At 37.5% G+C, this 19,693-nt stretch overlaps 1 protein-coding gene across 1 annotated transcript in view; it reads right to left on the bottom strand.

Moving 5' to 3' along the window:
- Positions 1 to 19,693, bottom strand: part of SNRK (SNF related kinase) — a 38,250-nt gene that overhangs the window by 7,258 nt on the left and 11,299 nt on the right. Inside the window, exons 3-5 of the mRNA XM_063408453.1 lie at positions 18,112 to 18,805; positions 3,545 to 3,686; positions 439 to 651 (exon numbers count right to left, since the gene is read on the bottom strand). Of these exons, the coding sequence (XP_063264523.1) occupies positions 439 to 651; positions 3,545 to 3,686; positions 18,112 to 18,700 (944 nt within the window). The 5' untranslated portion in view covers positions 18,701 to 18,805. The remainder of the gene's footprint in view (positions 1 to 438; positions 652 to 3,544; positions 3,687 to 18,111; positions 18,806 to 19,693) is intronic.

Raw genomic sequence — 19,693 nt, 5'->3', positions numbered from 1 at the left:
ATCTGTGTAGCTTTCTAGCAAGCTCCCTCAGTGATAGTGACTATTATGCATTACACAGATAAAGGGAACAGAACTTGAAATTAACAAAGATTCAGATACACTGGAAATGAGCTAAGGGAAAAATGCTAGAATTTTTCCCCTTCAGATATGCATGAGAGATGAAGAACAAGCATGGATTCCAAAGCATTTACTCAAGATGGCTACTGCAGGAATCAAAACACTGTTCCAACACATTTTCTTGGAAGTTTTTCCTAAATTTGGGTCTACTTAAGTACTTCTGATCCCACAGTATCCTATCATGGAGCAAGACTAATACTTTGTTTGTTAACTCAATGGCCTGATAATTAAAGCACCAAAGTACCCATGTTCTCGTGATGATCTTGACTCAAAAAGGAGAGATGCACAACACAAACTGCATCTAGAACACTGCCCACTTACTCCACTATGGTATCTCTGTCTGCGATGTCCCCAAGAACCATGCGCTGGATTATACTGTTGTGCTCCTCCTCAGACAGATTTTTGTACGATACAAGAGGAATATTGTACTTGGTTGCAGGAGATGGATCAACTCCTTGAAGCCATGCATGGTTTTCAATCTCTTCCAAAGAGGCCCTTCGCTTTGGATCTCTCTGCAACATCCGTGTAATCAGACTGTGAATAAAAAATAAATCTAAACAAAAATGCACACACGTGTTTTAAAAAGCAGCTGTTGTAAGAGCAACATTAGGAAGACATTTTCTACTGTCAGGTCACATAGCTTTTCAGAAGTCTCACAGTAAACAATGTGATGGGAAACTAGAGTCTCAAAACATTACAAATACCGCTAAATTGAAGCAAACAATTTATTAAAACTATAAATATCAAAACCACTGCAGTTTTCATTTACTGTACTTAGATAATTCACCTGATTTTTCTCATTTATTTGATTTTAGTAGGTTTCATAGGGCAACTACAGGTCACAGGTGGCCTATGAGCTAGTCGATAAAGTAACAGAAATGTGATTTTGTTTTCATTATTGCTGCTGTCAACAAGTATACGGAATGGCAAGATAAACAGAAATATCTTATTCTGAAGTAACTATCAGATTTTTGAGTCTTCCGTATCCTTCAAAAAACTGTGACTTGTTCTGCCCACATAGAAAAAGAAATAAACAGACCAGTACACTCTCTGGGATGATGTAGTGACAAATCTACTAATGAGTTGCTACTGAGATTTTACAAATGCTGGAAAGAAAGTACATGAATTCCCCAAGTAAAGAGGGAAATAACACTTCATTAGCACAGCACATCCCTGTTCCCTTACTATACATGGAAAATTCTTGGGGGAGGTATTTTTGGCTTTGTTCAACAAATATGGATATATGGTTTTGTTGCCGAGGTTACAAAGTATTGTTCTAATATGTTCTCCAGTTCTCATACAGTACTTTTTCTTCCACTACCTAAACTATACCATGTAACTTCTGACTGCAAGGCCACACACAAAGCACAAAGGTGATCACAATTTTTTAATGGGTTTTTTGTTTGTTTTCTGTGTGAGATGATGTACAGATTTAAAAGTGGAGGTTAATCCAACCTTCTTTAAAAAGTCTACAGTAAAAAAAAAAGTCACATTTCTTTTTATTAGCTGTGGTATCTGCCCTTACCAAGAGGAAAGGCAGGGCGAGACATGGGAGCCTTGAGTTTCTTTGCTTTTGTTAATATTATGACAGAAAGAGAACAAACTCCATATTTAATTTGACTTTTTTTTAAACTACACCTGTAGTAAAACGACACAAATGCAGCACATGCGCCTCCTGCTTGAAGCTTGTTTATGCATCTCAAACCACAAATGCTTTCACCCCAAGCAGGAAGTTTAAGCATTCCCAGAGCCTCTTTCCTAAGAAAACCTAACCTATAGAGGACCTGGGTAACTGGCTGTACATTGTTCATGCTTCATATAGAGAAGGCAGATCTGGATATATAAGCAATATATAATAATAAGCAATGTTAGCAAGTATATCAAGCAAAGGCTGCAAAAGATAAGTTTCCTGGCCTCAGCACAGCAAGGGGCATCTCAAGAGATTGATTCGATGCAATTCACTGATAAGAGCTCCTTCTTAAACCTCTTCCTGTATTGTACTTTAAACCTCTTCCTCTACGTGCAGCTCTTCAAGCTCACAGCAGCTTTTTCATGTTACTGGAGGGTGCTAAACACTAATGACAAGACAAGAACTCAGCTATGGCACAGAACTACAGATCATTAATGCTGGAAAAGACTACTGAGAGCATCAGGTCCAATCACTGAAAGAGCACCAGCACGCTCACCACTAAACCATCTAAGCACCACATCTACACTGGTTTTGAATCATCACCTCCAGGCACGCTGATTCTACCACCTCCCTGGGTAGCCTGTTCTAAGGCTTGACAAGAAATTTTTCCTAATATCCAGTCTTAACCTTGAGGTCATTTCCTCATCCTATTGCTTGTTACCTAGGAGAAGAGACTGACCCCACCTAGCTACAACCTCTTTTCAGGTGCTTGCAGAGATGAGTAAGATCTCCCCTGAGCCTCCTCTTCTCCAGGCTAAATAACCCCAGCTCCCTCAACTGCTCCCGAGCTTCACTGTCCTTCTCTGGACACAATCCATCACCTCAATGTGTTTCCTGAGAGCCCAAAAACTGAATGCAGGGCTCAGGATGTGCCCTCACCAGTGCTGTGCACAGGGGATCACTGTCCTGCTCCTGCTGGCCACACTGCTGCTGATGCAGGCCAGGATGCTGTTCACCATGTTATGCATTAGACTCCTGGACTGCACAGATGACAGGTAAAAAAGGGAATGGTCATCATGCCCACAGCTGTAACGAACTTCATTCTTTGGCAAATAAAAGATGTTTAGATCTTGTTCTAGTTTTTTTGACTGAACCAAATGCATTTTCCAAGCATTTATGAAGGGATCTGGTTCTCTGTATTGAAAATTAAAGGATACTCTACTGCAGATTCAAGAACCCAGACAAACATTTTAAAATAGTCTAAATGATGCAACTGGGATATATATTTAAAGGCCCAAAGATCATTAGCCAACAGGGAAACATGGGAAATACTGGAACATATCAATAAAAAGGCTCCAGTGAACACTACAGAAAAAGACATCAAAAGGAATCATAACTCCTAAATGGATATGGTATTTCCTGACCAAATATTTTTCTCCCTTGACAGCATAGGATGTTAATTTGGAGTTGGAGTTTCAGTAGGAGATGAGCAAAACTTGCTGTGGGACAGGTTTTGGTAACTTGCTGTTTGGACAGAAATTGATAAGCAGCAGTACACCTTCCTAACCCTTTTGACAGAATAATCTCAACACCACCTGGTAGTTCGTCCAGCAAAAGAGTTGGCCAAAGCCAATCAGTACTGAGTAACTTCTTCAATTCTTTAAAAAATGCATGACAACAGAGACATCAGAGTATCAAAGAATATTCTACACACTGATAATATGGTATAGGGAACTCCCAAAAGTAATGAAAATCCACTTCTGTGAATATTTCCAGGCTGTTTAGTACTCTACTTACTCTTTACATTCTTTGGACACATGAGGTGGCACCGTGTATTTGCAGTCCATTATCATAGTCAGAGTTTCACTGTCATTTGCTTCTTGGAATGGTGGCTGTCCACAGACCAGCATGAAGAGGATGACCCCCAAACTCCATATATCTGCAAATACAAAGTACATATTTTAAAAAAAACCCAAACTGTTGAGGATACAGACATAATTACCATCCAACCCATGAAATATTCTTAAAATACATATTGGGGTGATTATTGCAGTCTTCATTATGAGCATTACTAATGGAAATTGCAATTCCACTGAAGTACAACATACAGTAGTTCCATTGCTTGACAGCTTTTACAGTTTTTGAAGGGGAAAAAAATCATTACTTCAAGGATACATAACAGCTTGAGATGCATTAACACTTCTGACAGCAGTGTTAAATAAAGCTGAAAATAATCTGGTCACTTAGAAGGCAAGAATTCATTACCCTTTTGATAACAGGTAGGCACAGGTTATTCAAGAGATTTGAATTCAAAGCACATTCCTTTCTGAAGGACTCTCAAACTGTTCTCTGTATTGTTTACATGTTACTCAGAATCACTAAGTTGGAAGAGACCTTCAACATCATGGAGTCCAACCCATGCCCCAACACCTCAAGTAAACCATGGCACAGAGTGCCACATCCAGTCTTTTTTAAAACACATCCAGTACTTTTATCACTCTTTCCATAAAAAAAATTTCCCAACATCCAACTTAAATTTCCCTTGGCACAGCTTAAGACTGTGTCCTCTCATTCTGTCAGTTGCTGCCTGCCCCACCTACTCCATGATGTAAAAATTACAAAGAAAGTCACTTATTTCAGTCAGACTGATTTTCCTTCAGTGGTGTTGTGTTGCTTTAAAATTTGGCACTTCCAATAGTAACTAAATCAGTTTATGTAAAACCAACTTCTTATACCAATGATACTATGAAGAGTGGAATACTGGATTTGGGTGGTGCTGGTTTTTTTTTAAATAACCAAACATAAAAATTAACAGTGATTTTTGCTACACTCTGGGAGCCTTCTTGTTTCCTTCTAATTCCTGCTTGTGTAAAATAAACATTTAACAACTCTCTTGTTCCTCAGTGGAATGGCATACCAAAAGATGAAAAAGAAGCACTTTGGGGCATGAAGCCCTGTAGTTGGTTTCTGCTTAGTGTAATAGTTAATATTTAGTTCAAATCTTTATTAAGAGCCTGCCTAAAAGAAAATATTTCATGAGTGTCACTGCATTCAATTAAGGAAGCATAAATATTAAAAAATGCATCATATTGAAGAAAAATAAATAACTCGCTCCACTGTATGCTTAATAAAATCTCCATGATCTTCAACTTCAGCTACAACTCCATGCTCTGGGAATTTCAGCAGCAATTTTGGGTCTTAAATCCTTAACATGTTACAGATCTGTAACCAGTAAAACCAAACAGCTGAGAAATGACCGGGCAGGCACCTCCCAAGGAAAGAGGGGAGAGCAGCCAGCAGTGATCTGGGACACGGAGCACACCAGCTTTTTCCTGGAAGGACTTGCAATAGGGATCCACAGAAGCTACTCAACTGCATCTTGCTTTCTGTGGCCCATTCAAAATACTCACTATGCATTTCACGCTACAATTTTATTTAATAAAGTAAACCACACAGATTCACCCCTAGAACAATTACTCATTTTTCTAGTTATGACCTCTTCCTCTTATGGTTTAGCTGACAGAGGAATAGAAACACTACATGGTAATTTTCTTTAGCGCTCTAATTTGTAGTAAATGTATTGCTATTAAATAGACAATTATTGGATTTCTGCAATGCTTACTAGGGCCTCAGTCCTGTAGGTACTCAGCATTTCGGTGCTGGTACACATATTGTGTATACCTGCAAATCCAGCATGACCATCACCATGTTTACAGATTCAATAAGTGCTTTAATACTTCGATAGCTTGATGCCAGAAAGGCGATGTTTAAGAATGCAGGACTTCAAAAACCCTCACAAGACAGGGAGGCAGTTTCACCTAAAAGGTCCACCTTTAATTTTGTGAAGTTACTTGTTGTCTTTCTGCTTACTTGTTTAGTTTCAAAGCAGCCAGAAAGTTTTGGTGTATTATCTGTCTCCCATCACACAATAGCTTACATAAAGTTTTTTGCAAGCATGAAAGACAGGTGAATTTATGCATTTCTATGCTTATGGCTATCAATAGTCTTCCTAGATTTTTAGCTTTGCCTATAATCTATGTTGTGATTTGATCTATCCTAGTATTCTGCTCAATATTTCCCTGCAACAGAATAGAATGTGTCATGTGGGCTTTTAGCATGAAGTATTTTATAAGAGTCCACACAGTACTCATTATTACAGACAAATTACATTTGGCATAATAAAGCAATACATACTGGCTAAATTTAAGCGAAGAGAAGAATATCAGGGAGGGGTGCAATCTAATTAAACTGTTAGTTAAAAATAAGCATATAAAAAGTTTATACAGGGGGAAAAAGACAGTAGTGTATCAAATCAAACTTAGAAACAGTAAGACAGTCCTGAGAAAAGGACAGCAATCAAAGTAAGACAAGAAGTACAGTTCCATGAAATTGCCATATACAGGAAACTCTACCGGACCTTGAAGTTTCAACTGCACCGAGCAGATATTGAACATAACTTTTAAGTATTTTCCATTACAAGGTAGCCTCCTCATTTCTTTTCTATTTTACGCACAGGGCGTCTTCTCTGGGCTATACGTACACTTTGCTGTATTTCAGTTTGAAAGGCTATGTGTAGTAACAGGTACTGGTTTCGTTTTCCGAAAGTTATCTAGATAAACATGTATGCACATTTACTTCATAAAAATAAAAGATAACACTTTTTAGAAGCAAAATCCAACTGATTCTCTAAATGCAAAGTAAACCCACAAACCACTATTGCTTGCCATTATGTAACTTCCATTAGACATCAACCTTTATGTTTTGACAAATAAAATAGTCATTATTGACTAGCCAGCACATAACAGAATTTTGTGTATTTTTTCTTTCATTAGTTACTATATTTTGCACCCTGCACCCATGGGTCTTTCCATATAAGAAGACATGCAAATAGTAAAATGAAATAATTTTAACACAGTTGTATGAAAACAGAATAAAAACTCTGCTTAACAATGAAATACAAATCATGCACTGAACTGCTACTGTATTTCATTATATCATAAATTCTGTTTAATGCACAAAATATACACTAAAAAGGCATAATGTGTATGCAGAAAAAGTTTTTTTAGAAACCAAAATAATGCTTAAGACCATTTAACCTTGGCATATTATGTGGATATTCATAGCCTCTCAGCGAAGAGCACTAGAGCAGCCAAAATTACACTTTACCTCATTCTTATATACTACAGGCAAAACTTCCTATTATACTTTTATGACAAATGTGTATTTTGTTGCCCTGCCAGCATAGCAAATGTTTATTCTGATGTGACCAAGAAATAACAGCGGGTAGAATCAATTACATGGCTTTTATTCTCAGCCTATTGTTACAGCTCTAGCTGTCAAAAGATCAACTTGATTGCAACTAGAGCCAAGGTGACTAAAATGACTCAGCTTGCAGTGTCATGGACAAAGCTGAGCAGCCTCAGCAAAACTTAAAAGTCTACGAATAACCAGGAAGCAAGAAAATAGTGTGCCTGAGAAAGTCTAATCCACAAGTAAGACTGAAAAATCACTGGAAGGCTTAGTGCAGACCTTATTATGTCACAAGACAGATGTCATCTTAGCAACATCTTCACAGGCCCTGCAATATCGTATTACAGCAAGCCTCTCATTTCCGGAAGCAGAGCCAAGCATTTGGATGTCTGCAGGTATGCTAAGAGAACGCATTCAACAGTTCGGTCCTGCCCCTTCACATGAAAACTCTCCGAACAAGGGGTTGATTCCTTGTCCCTTTTCTGTGCCACAGTTTAACCAGACCACATCAATTGTTTGCAGCTCCTCACACAACTAAAGCCAACCAACCAGATGACTGATGCAACGCCACCACCTTGAACGAGGCTCTTGTTAACACAGCTGCATATTTTTCAGTCAAATTCAGGAAGTACACTGCAAAAACACTTAAATATACTGCTCTGTTCTCTAAATATACAAATTTTGTTCACCCATTTCATGTAATAATCACAGTTCATTTTCTTCTATTCCAGAATAGTGTAATGTGGCTGAAAGATGCAGGATCTATAAGTAGGGCTGTCTTAGATAAGTTAGTAAAGGATAATCAGAGGTTACTATGTTATAATGTATATTTACCAAATTTCATTATTTCCCCAAACAATACACAAAGCCACACATGGCAGTGTTCATTACCAGAACTTTGTCCTGTCATAATCCATGTCATTGCCAGTTCTAGATTTGAGACCCTTAACTGAAGGAACACAAGGAAGAGAAGGGTTAGAGAGACCACCTTTAAAATGCAGATTCAAACAATGTTTATTTTTCACAATTTCAAGTTCTTTTCCTTCTCTTAGTAACCAGCAATTAGTAGATGAAGGCTTTATGGAAACTGTTTATTTCCGTCCTCCAGGGGTCATCTTATTTGCTCTCTTTAGAAAACTGATGGAAAAGCAGAAATTAGGCCCAACATGCTGCATACATTTAGCATTCTTAATCACCTGCAAAACTGAAAGTTATTATAATAAAGGAACAGTTCTATTCCACAGCAGTAAAAATCAAGGGCTCTTTCAAAAGTCCCCTGAAGATCTCAAGATACAATTTAGCCTTTAAATTGGGTAGCTTGAAACTGTCATTGCTATGACAAGAATAAAATAAAAGCAGTAGTAACTAGCTGCAGTAGAGAATTTTTTTTTTTTGTTTTCTAAGACATTAAATAATCAAGTAAGGACCATAAACCATGACAACCAGGGCTGTGTATATGCAACTTCCTTACATAGTGTGAAATCACTGCCATAGAAACCAAATTTCAACATTAGCTGTCTGTGCTACGCCTGTCTTAAGCACAGGATGGTCAAACATCTCTCATGTTTGTACACTGCACAAAGGATATCCATATTCATCTGCTTCACCATTTCATTAGTCACTTACTGCTTTCTGGAATTTGTGATTTACTCCTAAAATAAGTACTTCAGATTCAGTAAGTTACAACTTAAATGACATAGGGTGCTTACAGCTTCATATTCCCTTAAATTTCTACCGTTCCTTGGAAGTCAGACATTCATCACACTTTATATATGCTATATGAACTTGTGATTTTAAGCAATTAAAAATCCATACTCATTTTGGCATAGACACATTTGCATTTACATACATAAAGTAAATCGAGTCTGCTTACTGAAGTTATTTCAGACCTCGATGGGAAAAGAGGTGATTTTTTTTCCTCCTAATTTAAATTTAGAACTGCTCAACAGTTTACAGTGTGCACTGCTCAGCTGATAAGATGTATGTTTCTACAAAAAGTCTCTTTCTTCAAGTGACTTGTAATATCCAGTAAATTTAGGCAGATTTTATAAATTGCTCTTCACAGTATTTACTATAACAGCTGAACATAATAGTTATTTTCTACTAGGAAAATAGTAGAAATAGTTATTTTCTACTAGCCATTTAAGATAAAAGGAAACAAACCAACTTTTATGGAGGTGACAGAAGTGTTTACGTGTTTATTTTGCCACTACAGAGGTATCAACGAACAGGCTGTGGATAAATGAAGGGTGGAAATGGACCCAAATTTCCAGGATTATAGGCAGTTACTCTAACCACTGTGTTAAGGCACTGAAGAATGTTATGCCTGCTGCTGCTACCTCTTCAGAGCAGATCTCATGAAGAAAGCCCAATCCATAGAAACCTGCTGAATACAAGCCTTGGAAGAGATTCAGCACACCAGCACTTCAATACCTAGTTCTTGTATGCAGAGCTAAACAGGAAAAAAAATCTATGTAAAATCATCAGTATCTCTGCACTCCGGGCACGTTCAGGGCTAGGGAGCAACTGGAGACTGCAGACTGCGCTTCTGAACTCAAGATAAAACCCCCATCGTGAACCGCTTCGTTTGGACTGAAGGGTGGAACTGTGATGGGTTCAGGAGCAGGGACGGGCTGGTAGCTCACCAGCATAAGTGGCAGGCATGCTTGTTACAAGTTAGAATGCAAGAACCTGTTCACAGAATAGGCTGAGGGAAACAGAATGAATACTCAAACATAGAGCACAGCTTCACGTAATTGTCTGAAGAACCAAAACTGTTTAAGAGTAAAAATTCACTTGACAGGTGGAACACTGAAAAAATGAGACCTCTACTAAAAATAGTGATAAAAAATTATATACAACAGTACAAAAGACAAAAGCTGTTATCATACCACTGAATCATTTGAATGGTGCTTGTTGAGATACTTGTGCTTCAAAAAGAGTGTAAGAGAAGTATTTCCACTCCTGTGTAAGCTAAAAATCTTTTAAAAGTTGCACCCCTTGCATAAAAAACAGTAGCAAAAAGGTAGAGAAAAATTGTGTTCAAAGATTTTGATATTTCTATATATCACAAGTGTTTTTACATAGCCATGTGCAAAGACTACTGACAAATCTGGAATATGCTCAAACTGGACCAGTAAAATTTCAAGTGTAAGAGTAACGAACAAGGATTACTTTTTCATAAATACTCAATTTTTAGCTGATTAAACTAGTCTTTCATTCTTTAATTTTTAATTAAAAAGGCTTTGAATAAGCTTGTACGCTGACCTCTCTAGTTGTCAGAGATGCTACCATCTGTTAACTCAACTTTTTTTTGCCTTTGTAAAATGGGATTTATTTTTCTCTTGCTGAAGGCTGAGGAAGAAAACATCCACAATCAAGGCTAACATTTTTGAAATTAACATGCAGAATGTTTTGAAGCACTGTTTTGGAGCACTAAAAAAAAAAAAAAAAAAAAAAAAGCACTAAAAGAAACTCTTTGTTTTGAAGCACTAAAAATCCCATCAGTATTACTATTAGTACACATAGCAGGCAAGAAAATTAAGATAAATCTTTTCCTTTCCCCATCCCTCCAAAAATGAGCATAAATAGCAAATGGCATTTAGCAAATTATTTCCCTAATTAGCTTATCTGTCTGGTGAAACAGTCTGTTCTAAGTTATTTCACTTGACCAATATAGGATCATCGGTAACTAAGTCTTATCTTCAGAAGTTATTCCTATTTTCATTCAGTCTGGCAACTAGTACTCTTACTCTGGAAGCCCCAACACTTCCAAGGAGGACATGGACCTGCTGCAGTGAGTCCAGAGAAGGCCATGAAGATTATCAGAGGGCTGGAGCCCCTCTCCTGTGGAGACAGGTTGAGAGAGTTGGGGTAGTTTAGCCTGGAAAAGAGAAGGTTCTAGGGAGACAAGAGAGCTGGAGAGGGACTTTTCACATGGGCATGGAGTGACAGGACAAAGGCTCATGGCTTTAACCTGAGAGAGGCCAAGTTTACGCTGGATATTAGGAAGAAAATCTTCACTGCCAAGGTGGTGAGGCCCAGGTTGTCCAGAGAAGCTATGGATGCCCCGTTCGCTGTCAGTGTTCCAGGCCAGGTTGGATGGGCCTACCTGGTCTAGTGGGAGATTCCCTGCCCACAGCAGAGGATTGGGAACACACAGTTTTTAAGGCTCTTTCTGACTCAAACCATTCTATGATTTCATGATTTTTCCCTGAAGTCAATAGCATGGTTTTTGCTGGTTGAGTAAAACCACTAAAATACGAACAGTTGTTAATTTCTCTTTTTTAGTAACTAATGCATCTCAAATTTCAGTAAGGGTATTTTAACAGAAAACATCACCGTTGAAAGGCCTTACTGAACACATGCCACTTTCCTTTATTCCAAAATAGCCTGTTTTACTCCAAATCATCAGTTCTGCATTTAAAAATATCTTCTATCTCATTTGGTATCTGTTGTTTAGCCACAAAAAGTTACTGAATGTATATTAAAAAACCTAAACCAACATTTTCTGCATGAATTCCAATACTACTACTCCAGAAAATAATTAGCCAGGATAAAACCAAATATTAATTAGTTAAACATAAAAGGAAGTTTTCTTCTTTATAAACTATATTCTCAAAATCATTGGACATATCAAAGTCTATACAGCACATACAGCTATTGCACATGTTTCACTGCCAAGACTTTGTTCTTTTTTTGGTATATAATTTGCTGCTGATAGCTTAAAAATTCTTCATGTTTTTGGATGGACTATCTTTTCCTACACATTTTAGCTGTATAATGCATAATTTGTACTTTATTTACAGAAAAATGAACATCTGAGTACAGCTTTACACATGACTGCAAAACTTGGGCATCTGGTCTATAACTAGGTAGTACTCCCCTGATTTCAGTCCCAACAGATCTATGTCGCCAAATTAGTCAGCCATGGGCTGGAAATAATCTGAGTACTTGTTTGAAAGACAGATGAAATTAAGGTTCCTGGCAGTGCAGATGTATTCATCATAAAGAAACCTTGCTCCACAACAGCAGCTTGAAAAACTATGAAAACAGTTCTCCCATGAACACAGCACCACGACTGTATCCCTATATTTACACTACAGTTCAGCTGATATGGCAGTAACTGAAGCCTATCTTGACAGCTTCTTCTCTGCAGTTTCACTTCAATAAATTATTTTTTGTTTCACCCAGCAGTTTACTGGTGAATGCATGAAAACTTCTGCATAAAGTAATCCAGAACAGAACATAAATTATACTTCATAAATATCAGCTTGCTCAGATTTGCTGAGAAGTTATCAGGATCACAGATTCCCACCGTTCACTGCAGCCCCATCACTTCAAAGCTTCACTTCTGAATACAAGGCTCCAATACTTGCAACGTAACATCCTCAATTTTAAGCACTAGAAGTAGTTTCTTGTCAGTACAGTAATTAGATTGAGGGATAAAAAAAGAACCAAAGGATAGCATACTGCATGAAAACTGAACTCCCATTTCATTAAAAATAAACTTTACTATTTGCATACAATTTGCCACAGAACACACTAAAAGTGTTCTACTACCAATTCCTTCTACTTGCCCCTTCTAAAAAGTATAAAAACTTAATTTCTGAAATTTTTTCAAATTTGACTCAGTTTTTTCAGCAGCATGAGATGCACAGCACAGCAATGTGAAGGCAGAAAAGCATGGCCACTAACACCAGCACACTAGAGAAGACAGCGGGACAAAAATACACCTGGTATTCACATCAATTCCTTCTGTTTTGCTTCAAAAAACATTTGAAGCCAAGAACTAGAGTGTACAATCCTCCTAAAAACACGCTGGTAATGATGATGAATTTCAGTCAAAGGAGTTTCTCTTATACAGAAGAAGGTAAGTGAGCCAGGCAGAGCTGATATTACCTGAACTTGCTAACTCCAGAGACAGGTCCTACTCTGCCCCAGAGCTCTACTCCAAGCTCCATATTCCCTTCACTTCCTGTGCACCACCTCTTCTCTCAATCCTAAGGGAACAAACAGCTCTGCTAACCTGGCAGAAGCCAAGCCTGCAGAGAGGAGGTTTTCTGTCAATTCTTGGCTTTCTAGCAGTTTTCTGTCAAGTTAGCTGATAAAAGTCAGTCCAACCAATGGCCAGCCATGCAGCAGAGTGCAGCACAGGAGAAGGGGTAGCTCTGCACTGAGGCAAGCAAAATAGAAAGGGAGGCACACCTTATACTGGAAGCAGCTAAGTATCACACTTTGAGCTTTCTGCACCCTTCCAGCCTCAAGCTCATTCCATAATGTATCTAAGTATAAATAGTCTGAAGTGTTGCAATACAACAACAGAAAGGGAATTTTTCAAAAGAAGCAGAGAAATGCTTCTCATTTCTGAGAACTTAGCTATAACTTGATTTTGAGCATACTGAAACTCCAAAATGCTGCCAGGTATGCTCAATTATTCAATATTGAATGTGGTCTGCAAGTATCTTACAACCTGGGTTTTTTTAATACCAGTCATTCAAATCTTATATTCAGTATTTTTTTAGTGCAAAAGGTGACTGTATATAGCCACTGGGCACAGGTTTACATTAGTCATTCAGTTTGAGAATGAAGTGTTATACACACCCAGGAACATCCAAATTAGCTCTACACAGGGTCATCAGGGCCAGCTGGCTATGCTCAAGCACCCTGTGAACATGGCTGAAGCTTTGCAACACTAAGCACACTCCAGCAACACTATTTTCAAGCAAAAAGCCCTTGCAAATACTTGATGCTAAAAGAAAAGAATTTGGGTTAATTCCAACAGGCACAAAGTGGGTCTGAAGGCAGTGTATCATCATCTCAGGAAAGCAGAGTATGTATGACAAAGCCTGTTTCCTTCTGTAGTCAAAATGATATGACTAAGTAATGAATACCTAGTTTTACCACACTGACAGAAGATATCCAGGTCTGAGTAACTCCTGAAGTAGAAGAAGTTATCTGCATCTTCCAGGGCAAGTGCCAGTTGAGTAGCAGCGAGCTACAGTAACCACAATATTCTTGTTAGTCATGTCTTGTATGAGGAACATCTTGCCACCATTCTCTTTGTGTTGCTGTGATGACAGACTGCAATGCTAAGCAACTGTGATGGTAACTACAAACTTATTTGTGTATTACAGTACTTTTCTAAAGGCCAGTGCTCAACTGTGCTAAATATACCAAATCCCAATGCTACCATCTGAATTTGCCCATTTTTCATCCCCAGAAAAATAAATTTACTCTGCAAATGTTTCCATGCATTTGCAAAATACCCAACTACAATAATATGAATGTACCATAAGTGTCTATGTCTTCCAGTGTTACTGTAGCCTACACAGCACTTCACATTTTGTAGAGATGCCAAGCAGTTAAAATAGAACTTGCCCTCCTCTGAAAGTATCATCTGATAAACTCCCAACTAAATTTTATCACCTAAGAAAGAGGCAATTTCTATTTATTTAATGATCCAATTTCTGTCGATGCTGGTAGTGCAAAAGGAAGAGTACTACCAGAAGCATACTGTTCTTTCTCATCTGTAGTTATCAACTTTTAAATACTGATGGAGCTCATGGTATCACACCACTGCTCTAGACACAACTCTGATCTAAAGTAGCATGTCCATTTGAGTTAGGAAATGAAGCTTATGTCCAACAACAGCCCTCTCACTTTCCTCTGATTGGAAAAAAAATTAATTAAGTATGAAAAAAACATGAGAAATTACAAGCAACAGAACTTCTCATTATCTAACTCACTCAGCTTTTTGAAAAGCCCTGGGAACATAAGATCATTGCCCAGTGTTCCTCTTGCATCATTATAACTACAGCTTTTAACACAAAAGGAAATGAGAGACCTAAATTAACTAGGCTCTTTTCAAGTATGCAAACTTTCGAGTGACATCACAAAGGGCAGATTAATCCCTTAACTAGCTGAAACAGTTGTTTTCATAAAGCAAGCTTTTCTATGATCTTTATTAAGCATATAACTTTAAATAAAGTCTTGCCCTAAATATTTCAGTTGTTTGTTGAAAGTAAATGTACATTATCTTCCTTTATATACTCATTCTGATATTATTTATAAGAGATCCAAAAAGCCACACCTGTGGCAAACTTTTTGGCCAAAAAACCCCATCATATACCCTGGTCAATTTTTCTTCCAATAATTTTTGCAACAATTTTGCATAATAAAAACAGGTGTGGGGTTTTAAAAACACAATTAATGCAAAGGTACTTTAATATGCACAGAGTGTAAGCAGGGGAATCCATTTCAATTTGTCATTTTAGTAAACTGAGTTGGATTTCAAGTGGTCAGATGCTCACAAGGGGGCATGACCATGCAATTGTACTGCGGAAAGCATGACCTCCTTTTTACTAGGGAACAAGTTTTTACATTGGTTCAGCTGTAATGTAATTTCATCCTAACTGGTGGAAGAATCTTTGCCATTGTCAGTCAGTATTATTGCAATATTAAAAGCCCCATTCAACTGACAGCTGAATGAGTTCACAGCACTCCATCACTATTTCAAGCTATATATACACACCTTGCACATTACTTGCATCACAATGTAACTGATGAAATTTCTTTCTATAAATTTCTCCTTCTGAATTTATACATACTCCCAGTCCACAATTACAACCTCATCCTAGCATGAAAGTTTATCTTTCGAGTTTAAGAAAGGTTTGCAGAAGCTGATTCCTCAGTTACATATTTACATTTTTAGTGATAAGATTTCCTAAACTTACATTTCAGATTTCTTCTGGGGAAAACAGGGCTTTAAAGAAGGCCCTATTTCCCTCCCGCCCCCCACTCTTCGTATTTAAAATACACAGATCATATTTAGAAAACTTGTAGAGTGTATCTTACCTTTTTACCCATAGTGAGAAAAGGAAAATCCAGACCCTTCAAGGTCACCATCTTACTGGAATCTAATAGTAAATTCTGGTATTTTTTATTCTAGTAACTGACAGCAGTTCAGAGAGATTTTGTAGTGCATTAAAAAGTGATGAAAAATATGCCACTAAAGTGTTAGGATACAAGCACTGCAATTGCTCACCTATGATAGAAGTTTTAAGTACCCAGTAGCTGAGACAGCATACTGGGGAATAAGTAAACAAAAACTAACCACTGAGGTATATTTAAATATTCTCAGAAATAGAAGATAGATCATCCTTAGACACTACTTAAAAGAATTTCATTTTTTCCTAATTTTTCTACTGTTCACATGGATCCATTCCATATTACCCAGACCTTCCGCTCTACAAATCCAGGCAAAACCTTTTTTTTAGTACTATTCAGAAGTTTACCTCCCTAGTTGTTTACAAAGTCCTCTAATAATACTATTACATTTATCATTAAGAGGTCCAAAGCATGCTCTGTTAACTATATAATTCAATTTGGACCATCTGGTCATAATGCTCCTAATTCCCCCTCCCCCATTAATCTCCACACACCTCCTTTTTCCCAAGTATCTCCAATTGGGCAGCAATATTAAAACCTATTTTTTGCTCATCCTCAAATTTGACTGCTATGCCATTTTTCAAGAAATAATTCACATAAGACATTGTACAGAATATTTAACAAATGCACTTTTCCATCTAGTTTTGAAGGCCACTGCTATCAGCTACACTCATGCTTCAGGAAATCCTGAAAATAAGAGACATAGGAAAACACAGCACAACTCAGGGGCTCTAGTTTGCCACTAATAAAACCAGAACCAACTCACCTAAAACATCTGACTCTAAATAGAAATCATTTTGTAGAGTATCACTATAGCATCAACATGGATTTGCAAACCTAGAAATAACAGACCCAAAATTCCCAATTATAGCACACTTGGGAAAGCACTTTCAAGCCCAGAATACCCAGAGCACAATACCTATTCAAAGTTAGAAGCCACAAAGTATTATTCAAATATTTAGGCAAAGAACACAATACCTAATAGCTAAAAATCCTTATATTAAAAAATAATGCAAGAATTGTAGTTCAACAGTGTGCTTGTCAGCACACAAAATTAGCTGATTGTTTACCTCCGGTAAATTGGCAAAAACCTGGACAATTCAGTCTTGATTTGAACCATCACTACAGTCACTGCTACAAAACATAACAAAACACACAGAGCCATGTACAGAGTCCTAATGGGTGCTATTAACACCCATGAAATTATCAGATACTGAGCAAACAAGAACAAGAGGCACGTTGACTACCAGAAGCTATTTTTGAAGCACCATTTGCAATTCTATGTACATACACCTGTTGGGGAAGCGAGTTGTACCTCAACTAACAGATTTAAGCAATCTGTATGACTACAGGACAATATTCACTGACTCCATCAATGTTTACAGCTATTCTAAAAAGACTCTAAATTGCTCCTACCACAACAAGCAGTAGACCTAAGAGAGACAGTAAGAGAATTACATGTAGCAGTCCACCTGTACATTCCACTTTGCAGCTAGACACATGAATACTCATTTACACCTTACTACTTCTTTTGCCTTTTACACAATCAGGAGCAACTGGAAACTCATCAGCTACTTTTGGTTCTCAGACAATGAAAGGGCAGAGATGGGATAGAGGGAGTTGAAGCTTTCTTTGACTTGAGTCCCTGTCTCCTCCTTTGATAGATGAATTAGTACTTGGTACACATGGCTTCCCACCACCTTGCAGCAGAACATGTAAGTAGCCTGGGCTCAAAATGCTACTCTTACATGGCTAAATTGAGCAAAGAAAATCACTGGTGGTTAGGTGCAAGGGAGCATGGGGTCATGTTAAAAATAAATTTAAAACAGGCAACTTTTCTGAAAAGAGGATGGGTTTTCTCCAAAAAAAACATTTACAAATATACCCATTGCATCCATATTATTATTAATTTAAAAATAATTAAAATGTATACAATTGCATCATTCCACACAAAAAGAAATTTTAAGCATTTTTGAGAATGTTTGAGTATCTTCTTCAAACAGAGCTGCTCCAGCATTAACTTATTCACAGCTCATCTAGGTTATTATTTCCTGCCAATTAGCTGCCTTTCACATATAAGATCATCTTGAAACAAAAACAGATATACAAGATCACAGTATTAATGTTTATAGATTCCTGGTTGAATTCAAATCAGACATACGTACCCACTGCTGGCGCATCATATTCATCCCCAAGTAAAATTTCAGGAGCAGAATAGGCAAGAGATCCACAGCTTGTGGTGAGCTTCTTTCCAGGCTGAAATTTGTTGCTGAAGCCAAAATCAGTCAATTTCACAAGTCCTTGTTTTTCAAAGAAAACCACATTTTCTGGTTTTAAGTCTCTATGAACTACATGCAGTTTATGACAGTAGGATATAGCATGAACTATTTGAGCGAAGTATTTTTTTGCCAGATCCTCATTGAGACCTTCTTCATGTTTCATGATGTAATCGAACATATCTCCGCCATCCCCTAGCTCTAGGATGAGATAAAGCTTTGTCTGGGTGTCAATCACTTCATACAGCCGCACTATGTTGGGATGCTGCACTAATTTCATGCACCTCACTTCTTGAAAGAGATGTCCCGTGGCCAGAGTGTCTAGTTTGGTCTTGTCAATGACTTTTACTGCTACTTTTTCACCTGTAAAGACATGCCGAGCAAGTTTGACCACAGCAAAATGGCCTCTGCCCAAAGTTTTATCCAAGTCATACAATCCTGCAATTTTTCCATCATATCCTCGTTTGAAGCCTGCCATTCTGTTTCAGAAGATGCAATAGTATTTAAGCTCTTTGGAAATGTGGTATTTTCATATAAGAGTATCTGATGCAAATAAATAGTCCATAATCACTGCCAAGCATACCTAAAAATAAAAAGACAAGATTATATACTTGTATAAAAGTAACCACAGTTATTATCTTTAACTACCCCAAGTTACATTAGCACATTACTACAGATTATTTATTAAATAATCTTCAGGAATTTTTGCAAAGGGTTTAATAAGCCAGGCTGTGCTAATTTGCAGATTTCTGACATCACATTATCAGTGTGCTTGAAGAAAGTGAGTTTCAACACTGCAGTAGTGAAAATTTGTCTCAAATTCAGTGGCATTCATAGTCTTGAGTCAGAAACCTTTCAAGCAGCACTTGAAGAGATTAGTGCTTACAAGGACTGTTAAAGCTGGCAAAGCTGAAATTTGTAACTTTTCCAGGTAGACTATAAAACAGCTGGGCAGCACAGAATATCATCAAGAGGAATATACTTAATAAATCTCTTTTTTGGCACACCCCTTTGTATACTGCATGAAAGAGCCCTAATAAAAAGTTCTGATGGCCTGACTTGGGACTTTTACCTCCTCCTTTTTAACAGCTTTCTGTTTAGCAAAGTTCAGAGTGATACACAATACTTAATTTTGTTACTCTAATTAGCTTGAGCATTATCAATCAATACTGTAATTACTGCAAGTGAACAAAGCTTTAAAGGCTGAAATGAAATATTTGGGTTGGATATACTTAGTGCTAATTAAAATATCTTGTTAAATATTTTGACTAAAGTTATACAAACTGGTGATAAAAAGTTTGGAGGTAGGATGCGTATGTTTGTCAGTCCTGGGAATGAGTGAGGAGAAGGAAGAGTGGGAAAGAAGCAGGGAAGATTCAAGAGTTCAGCTTTTGTGTACTGAAGTCCTGCTTACCAGGTGTTTGGCATTTAAGCAAACAAGACCCAACTTATACAATATTCATATTCAAAA

Source organism: Prinia subflava, chromosome 1, assembly GCF_021018805.1.
Source record: "Prinia subflava isolate CZ2003 ecotype Zambia chromosome 1, Cam_Psub_1.2, whole genome shotgun sequence".
Classification (NCBI taxonomy): domain Eukaryota; kingdom Metazoa; phylum Chordata; class Aves; order Passeriformes; family Cisticolidae; genus Prinia; species Prinia subflava.
The sequence above is the reverse complement of the archived record's forward strand: the minus strand, read 5'-3'. Positions and strand labels throughout refer to the sequence as shown.